The sequence below is a fragment of the Melozone crissalis genome, unplaced genomic scaffold (assembly GCF_028551555.1).
Source record: "Melozone crissalis strain CALT ecotype California unplaced genomic scaffold, PUWL_Pcris_2 ptg000008l_1, whole genome shotgun sequence".
Taxonomy (NCBI): Eukaryota; Metazoa; Chordata; class Aves; order Passeriformes; family Passerellidae; genus Melozone; species Melozone crissalis.
The window spans coordinates 18,492,022-18,500,325 of record NW_026535786.1 but is presented as its reverse complement, the minus strand read 5'-3'; the positions used below and the strand labels follow the sequence as shown (position 1 = coordinate 18,500,325).

The 8,304-nt window shown below is 43.2% G+C and overlaps 1 protein-coding gene across 1 annotated transcript; it reads left to right on the top strand.

Annotated features, from left to right (window-relative positions):
- Window positions 1-5,935: 5,935 nt before the first annotated feature.
- Window positions 5,936-7,216, top strand: LOC128933184 (apovitellenin-1-like). The gene is made up of 3 exons (XM_054270098.1): window positions 5,936-5,996; window positions 6,367-6,526; window positions 7,117-7,216. Exons 1-3 carry the CDS (start codon window positions 5,936-5,938, stop codon window positions 7,214-7,216), a joined length of 321 nt encoding a protein of 106 aa, XP_054126073.1.
- Window positions 7,217-8,304: the final 1,088 nt, after the last annotated feature.

Below are 8,304 nucleotides of genomic sequence, written 5' to 3'. Positions count from 1 at the left end.
TCCCTGGAAAACTTGGAGAGACTTTCACTTTGTCCACCTCCTTTTTTTTTTTTTTCTTTGGACAATGATGGGAAACATCACACTTTGAACAAATGGTCCTAAATGGATATCCAGTGCAGTTGCTGGTCGACCAGGGCCACTCCAGGGTGCTCATCTTCCTACAGTTTCTTGGCTGAATATGCTTATTTGTAATTCCTGCCTATGGAGATAAAGCAGAAGGACGAAGGAGCTTCTCTGGTTGACTTTGTCTCAGCACTGAAGGCCTACTTTTTGAAGACAGAGGGTCTCTTTGCCCACAGCTGATGACTATCGCAATTTTTTTAAAAAAGAGCTAAAAGAGTAGCTCCAATGTTTGAATTCAAGAAAGGAGAGCTGTAATTAGCATAGTACTTGTCTGCATTAGGTCCAGACTGAACAATGTGAATTGACCCATGAGTCACATTTGAAATATAGGGAATTGTGTTTGCAGAACTTGCAAAGCTAGGATCACTCTTGAGTCTATCAGTCACTGTCTGTGGATCATTTTTTTCTAATTTTATGACATGCTTAGGATTTTATGAACTACCTTTTTGTATGATGGACTGGTATTTTTATCAGTTAAGAGGCATTTATGATGAGTAAAATGACAGAATATTATATGGGGCTGCTTCTTCCAAAACTAGCAAGCAGTTTTGACATTAGCTTTACCCTCTGTTGACTTTTAGCAGATAGCAAGGGCCCTGCAGATTCTACCCTTGGAAGCTGAATTGGTTACTTGGAATTTGGCTCTCTCCTTGTGCCTCCAATAGGTTCATACATTCATGCAAGAGAACTTTTTCCTGTCCTTGGCCAAATGTCCAGGTTTCAGGAAAGGGCTGCCCCTTTCTCCGTCAAAGAGTAGAGGCTATTTGAGACCTGTGGTGAGATCCCAAGATAGTTGCATGGTAGGAATTCACTCCTTCACATTCAAATGTGTACAAGCCAATACATATCCAGCAAGTTTTCCCAAGAGCAAGAAGCTGCTTGCACGGCAAGGAAACCAAGATGACTCTCTCTGTAACAGGAGCAGCTGCTGGAGTATGAGCACGCTAACAGCAGAGGTGATGCTTTCTAATCCACATCCATGAAGGAGCCCTCCATCTTTATTTGTTCCTCTAGTCCCCATAATTGAGCTAGGGTGACTAATTGTGGATTGTGAACACAATTCACGAACTGTGAAATATGCGAGGTTTTATCTATATCATACTTGATTTCCTGTTCAGTCACTTTGTTCATGTTTATAGAAACACTAAACAAAACTCTTCAGGGAAGATTGATTGTATCTCTGTGTTAATTTTGTAATTTCTTAAATTGTGAGAGAAGTAGATTGGGTGATCCAGCAGGGAAGCAGAAGTGATAGCAGGCTCACTGGTCTGCAGACCACTGTGGTTCATAAAGCACCAGTTGGTGGGCTGTGAAATAACGACAAAGGAAATCTGTCTTTGCGTGCCTTACAGCTTCAAGCGGACAGAAAAGTGGGAAGGAAATAGGCCCAGCTTTAGATGCTTATTTCTGATTTTAATGGGCTATAAATGAAACCCATTGTGGCAGCAATGCACAGTACAATGTGGACCCTTTTCCTGTAAGCTCACAGGGTCTTTGACTTTTTAAGAGAGAGAGAGAACTGAGCAGCTCCAGTACAGCACGCTGAAAGAAATAACAGTAGGAAATATCCTAGCCTTATTCTTTCTACATTGCAATTTATTCATGATTCATTTTTTAGCCATTCCAGAGAGCTGATGTTCATATGTCACCTCATTTGTGATGGAAAAAGTTGAATATTTCATATATGGGAGTTATTGCTATTCTAAACTTTTGTTCTTCCATTCTTGTTGAAAGAACAAGGAATATACCTTACTCCCAAAGAATGAATCTTCTGTCTTAGATAAAGTGCCTTCATAGCCACCTGTTTTTGCCTAATTTAAAATAATGTAATGAGTAAGTGACCATAGCACGCAGGGCCAGATAAGGTCACCCATGCTGCAGTCAGCTGCTTTCTACCTCAGACAAGAGATGCACAAGAGAGATAAAGAATCATGTAATTTTTCTTTGATTAAGAAAATACTTGCAATATCTGGCTTTCTTGCTTATTTGCAGAGCACCCTGCCATTCTGGAATGCCATTCCAGGAATGGGGGGCAAGGGCTGCTTCTGTGCAATCATTGATATGATCTTGGCAGCTGCCCATTTGGCAGTAGAAAGTGCTGAAACACCCAGTTGCTATCTCTGGGACTGTATTCATGATAGCACTGCCTAAAGTTAGGCTGACTTCAGGGCCAGGGAACTTGCCTTGTATGATGACAGCCACAATGCAAAGCTCTGCAGCAATATGAATCACAACACAGGGCAGCTGAGTCCCTTCTGTTACTACCTCCTGCAGCACATCAGTTTAAAACACCCACTCAGAGCTTCCCATTTGTTGACCTGACATAAGAAATAAATAACACTTGAGGTTATCTTAAATTAACCCCTCCAGGTAATGACAGCTCATTTCTGTTTCTGCTAAGTGTAATGCCTATGATGTGCCTTGTGCTGGTCTTCTGAATGTTTTTCCAGCTGTAAAAGATTATAAATGTGTAGATTCTCTTCAATGACTGTAAAATGTGTGATTGAAATATAAGAGAACTTTCAACCAGTTGCTCTAGTGTGTTCTTCCTAGGCCATAAATTGCTTTTTAGTGTTTGCACCAGAAGTGGAACTGAAAAGTGTCTGTTCTTATTTCTTGAGTAAACCTTTTTATACATCAGTAAGAATCTTCTGTTGTTAATTTTTTGTACAAAAATGCAAAATGGTTTGTTTGTATGTAGGATTTTCCCCCCCTTATTTTGGAGACTTTTTTTCTTTGTTTTTCTAAGAAAAAAGGTCATTTGGATAAATAACTAGAGAGTGGAAAAATGTGTGGAAACCACTAGCAGCCCTCTTCAATGATGTGACTCATTGTAGCTTGGCTGCCATATCTGTAAAATGAGAACACTTACGGTTTGGTTCTAATGCATTTGTAGCACCATGAGAGGAAAAGTCCTCTAGAAATCTTGTTTGGTTGATAAATGAAGGTACTGGTTGAGCTTTTTGCACTTCCCACATGTGAGAGTCACCTAAAATAAGTGGTCAACATAAGAATGGAAATCTGTTTGGTTTCATGCAGTAGGCTTAATTTGTGTCCTCCCATTCCCCCAGCTGATGCCCTTTGTAGTTGAGTGTTGCAGCCTTTCTGTCCCTTGCCCCTGTCTACATGTGTCAAACACAGGTGACAGGACCTACTGGAGACCCAAGGGGCACTTGGAAAATGAGCTATGGGAAAACATTCCCTACAGCAGCAATGCAGCCACTTTCTGACTGGGACTGGGGAACCTCAGGAGATGTTACCATAGAATCTTAAGAATGGAAGGGACCTTACAAGATCGTCTGCCTTAGGCAGGGATACCTTCCACTAGACCGTGTTGCTCAAAGCCCCATCCAGCCTGGCCTTGAGTACTTCCAGTGTCCACAACTTCTCTGAACAACCTGTTCCAGTGTCTCACCACCCTCACAGTAAAGAATTCTTCCTTGCATCCAATCTAAATCTATTCAGTTTCAATTTAAATGTTTCCCTTTCTCCTGTCAATACAAGCCTCGGTCAAGTCTTTGTGTTTCTAATAAGAACCTTTTAAGTATTGAAAAGCTGCAGTAAGATCTCCCTGGAGCCTTCTCTCCTGGCTGAAGCCCCAGTTCTTTCAGCCTTTCCCCGCACGAGAGGTGTTCCAACCCCATGATAATTTTTTGTGCAACTCTGGATCAAATCTAACAGCTCTGTGTTTCTTGGGCTGGAGGTCCTGTGGCTGGATGTTCTTCCTGGTAAGGTCACAGAATTCACAGAATTACTAAATTGGAAGAGACCTTAAAGATCATCAAGTCCAACCCATAGTTTTGCCAGCTGTCTCAGGTGTATTCTCATCTAGTCAGCCTGCGCAGAGTCAGTCACAGGGAAAGAAGCATGAGAGGGGTGCAGACCTCTGTGCACCATTTGGTTAATGCATTTGCTGTAAATGGAGAGGAAACTGGTTGTAACAGCTGCAGGTAAGTGCCAACAGAGCAGTGGGATTAGAGCACAGGAAGAGTGGGAGCAAAATTTAGCCCAGCTGTAGCTGCTATTAATGTGGAGTCTGTTCAGTTTATGAAAGGGGCCTCTATGACATGGCTGCCTGCAAAAGTAGGGGGCTCAGTGACCCAGAAGCTGCCTTCCACAACTCTTGGGCTCAGGTCAGACTGACCCTCCATTACCAAATCTCAATAACAGGTCCAGAGTCCTCCACAGCTTCTTGCCTGTCCCACTGAGCTGGATATGCTTGCAAAAGAGCAAATGGGGAAACAAAGCAGGACCTTTGACCCCTTGCTACCACTATATTAGTTCTGCATAAATGCTGGGGTCTCAGATGAGCACCTACCTCAGCCTGAGAAAGAGAGAAAGCAGGACAGGTAAGAGCTGAACTCTGTTCTGGTGGCTTGGACTTTGTGACTGATGTATCTAGCTCATAGACCAGTGGAGGTATCTTCTAATGTGCCCCATCTCCTACTGTGAACTGAAGTGTGACCCGGGCTCACACTCCGTAGCCAGGAATGGTGCTGAAATAGAGGAGGGTGGGAGAACCTGGGGCCCCCTGTTCTGAAGCGGAGTGATGGATGCTCCATAAGACATGGATGCTCCATAAGACATTCACAGGAGGGTCAAGCCCATGGTGGGAGTTGCAGAATTTCAGTGTTGGGAGATGCATTTCCTTTTCCCAGGTGCCTTCACCACAGGGACTGCAGGTTCTAAAGCGGGTAAGAGCATCTGGTCATGCTCCTGGGAAGCAAATTTCTGCCTTTTCTGTACATGGAGAAAAACTGGCTCGGGGATTAAAAATCAAGAAAGGGTAATAAAGGAGCAACTGTGCAAACATCTAGTGAACTGGGTGGTAGCTTTTGGAGGTAATCTGCGCAGAAGGAAATAAAAATGGATGAAAATCTCCTTACTGGGGGATAAGGCGGAACATTGACTTGTAACCACCTGGTACAGGATTTAGCAAAGCAGTCATATATAATAGACTTTCAGCCTATTTTGCCTTTGCAATTCCTATGTTCAACGTTTCATTCATGTTCCTCTGAGTGATGCAGCCCCCTAACTGGGGGCATAAATAAATTTTAATTTCTAAACAGCTTTTTAAATGCAGTGTGTTTGGAAACTTGTTTAGATATAATGTCATATTTTCAGTGTGCCAAGTAGCAAATTCTGACTTTTTTAAAAGACAAAAGTAAAGGAAATCGGATGAAGCTAAATTTTGCATTCATTCACTTTTGGGAACTTGTTCTGCTTAGGCTACTGTCTGTTACATTAATCCCAGGGTGAAAAAGACAAGGGAACCTAGTTAGCTACTTGGGATTTTCCTCAGCTAAAGCATGACAAAGTACTCAGATCACTGGGTCACTAAGATGATCATTGTATGTCATGTACTAACTAGCACAATGTTCTTTAGAGCAATTTACCAAAACAAATCAAATTAAGAAATCCCACAATATTAATTTTTCAGTTGTACTTAAGCATTTTGGAAACCTATTCTGACTTCTAGCACTTTTACTGGTTTGCTCAGTGCTGAAACGGAATTTTAGCTCTCATATAAAAGAACTAGCTTTAACTGCCCTTATTTCTTTGGGCTCTGAAAGTTATTATTGTGGATATTTGTGAATATACAAAGAAAAGCGTAAGATTTTTAAACTGCCTTTTCCTCACTGCTTCAGAGGAAATGCGCATGATCTTTCTGTTCTTGTCTTTGTTTATTGGTTAGGTTTGTTGCAAAAATCTGGTGTTTAACCAACGTTTTATTTCTCTGAAAACAACCCAAACACTGTATGCTGATTCCTGCAGGTCTCTCTGTGTAGAGAGCAGAACTGGTACTCAAACCATGCTGCAATCCAGGGCACTGGTGATAGCTCTGATTCTGCTCCTTAGCACCACTCTCCCCGGTAAGTCTGAAAAGCTTTGCGGTTTATCTGAGACAAAGCTCAGCTCTACAGGTTCTCATGCATCATGAAGTAGGAATGAAGCCAAATAATTCAGTTGAAGACTGTGAACACACAGTGCTTGGCAGCGTGGAACCAGTCAGTAGAGACCTGGCATGAAAACTGCCCATACTTGGTAAAAATACTCTGCCATGGAAAGTCTATGACTTAGACACCCATGACTGGGTGAAGAGAGTGTGCTGAATGCTGCAGAGCAAATTCTGGGAGAGGTTCTAAATCTCAGAATTTCAAATCTCTTCCCCTGTAGCTGGGGGAAGATACCAGAGACACAAGAGACATGAGAAACCTCACGGGCTTTTACCTTTTTTCTCAGAAGTGCAGTCAAAGTCCATCTTTGAGAAAGACCGTCGTGAGTTGCTGGCCATCCCTGAGACTATTGCATCTTACTTCTATGAAGCTGTGAACAAGGTGTCCCCTAAAGTCAGCCAGTTCTTGTTGGATACTGTCCAGAGTCCAACAGTTATTGCAGCCAGGTATGGAAAGCTCTGTCCTAACACTCCCACAGCCATGTGTGAAAAGGGAGAGGGAGGTGTGGGAGAAAGAACTCTGTGGAGAGATCCAAGGGGAAATTAATCAGCAACCAAAGCCTGATGTACCAAGGGAGCGAGGTGCTGGAAGGGGGGGTGAGGTGATATGGTCTGCTGGTGAAAGCTCTTCCCAGGGAGGCACATTGCACACAGTGTTCACAGGGATGGCAGGTACTGCTCTCTATCCCCGGGTAGTGAGAGAGGAGGCTGCTGGCTGGTGGGAAACCAGCTCCTCTGGAAGGGTGCTGCAGTGCTGTGAGGGGCTGAGTACTCCGTGACAGACCTGGCTCTCGCTGTGCATATGCCTTGCTCAGTGTAGGGGAATGAGTTTCCTCACAAAAGGAAAAACATGATCACTCCAGAGACAGTTTCATGTAACTCATGGCACACATGTACTGCCTATTCCTGTCTTCTGAGGAAAGCCCCTCTAGGACTAGCTCTGCACTCCTGGTGACAGGCAGAGTGGTAGCTACAGCAGACGGGAATTACCCTCACATACTTGTGTGTCTTACCACATACTCTGTTGTCTCTTGCAGACAGAGAATCGCCAAAGAAGCAACTAAAGTCAGTATAATGTTTGAACAGCTGATTGAAAAAATAAAGAACATGTGGTACACAAAAGTCCTAGGCTATTAGCCAAATTAAGACAAGTCAGCGTTTCCTGATGTGAGCGTGTAACACCTTCCAGCGTCCTCTTTCCCCCGGCCCCCCCTACGGACCAAGATCAGTCAATTAGACAGAATCGATGCTCCTCTTAATGCCACTAGAGGGAACCCACCTTCAAAGACCAAAAGATGGAAGGCGTCTGCTGAAGGCGTCTGCTGAAGCCTCCCCAGAAAAAAATCAAGCAGCTGGGCATGGGGAAGGCAATATAGAGATTCTTCTGAAGCCAAATCTTGAAAATTAATTCCTCCTGAATGGCTTGGTCATTGCCCCTCTAATAAAAAAAATGTTGGTTGTTACACTTCCCTAAGTCTGTTGTTTGTGTTGAGCATTATGGAATCTGACTCGCCTCGGCATCCCATTCTGCTGAGAATGTAGCTGTGATTCACAAGAAGTGTTTGCAGGCAATGCTAACAAACCCTGAGTGTTCAGGCACTTTTAACTAAGCTCAGATTTATCTTGGGTGGAGGAGGCACTACCTGAGCATCTCTTAGAGCCGCCACAACTGATTGTGCTCCTTGGTTGGGTGGGAAACAAATAGGTGCACCTGTATCTCATGTCTGAAGATTTCAGATAATTTGGGAAAATAAATGCCAATAAATTAAACTGTCCATCAACCTAAACTGGACTTTGGAAGTACATCTCATTGGTCAGAGAGGCTACTGAATGAGCTTTTCCAAAGGAGAAATGAATGGAAAATTTCTCACTATCTTGACCAGTTTATGAGAGGGGCCTATGCCTGGCACTGTGTGTGAAGACCTGGCAGGTCCTTGTCAGTCCTGTGTAACTGCATCGGCCCAGATGCCCACACTGGACAGAGAAATCTATCTTCTTTCTCATTAAGCAAGCAGAAGCAAGTAGGAAATTTTTCTGAATCACAGTAGGAGACTGTGGCATAGGCTAAAGCAAGCCAATTGTTTTGTTGTTTTGTTTTGTTTCTTTAATTATCAGTCAGATCAGCTATAAGCTTGCACTTAACCACTTGCCTGGAATAAAATCCCCTCATTTTCCACTTTCTTTGTCCCAGCAGCTCCTTTTTACCATGTGCAATCATAATGAAA

Bases quoted from the DNA above. Each gene is read 5' to 3' on its own strand.
- LOC128933184 (XM_054270098.1), top strand. From the start codon at position 5,936: ATGCTGCAATCCAGGGCACTGGTGATAGCTCTGATTCTGCTCCTTAGC. The intron at 5,997-6,366 runs GTAAGTCTGAAA...CTTTTTTCTCAG, and splicing joins CCTTAGCACCACTCTCCCCG to AAGTGCAGTCAAAGTCCATC. The intron at 6,527-7,116 runs GTATGGAAAGCT...TGTCTCTTGCAG, and splicing joins CCAACAGTTATTGCAGCCAG to ACAGAGAATCGCCAAAGAAG.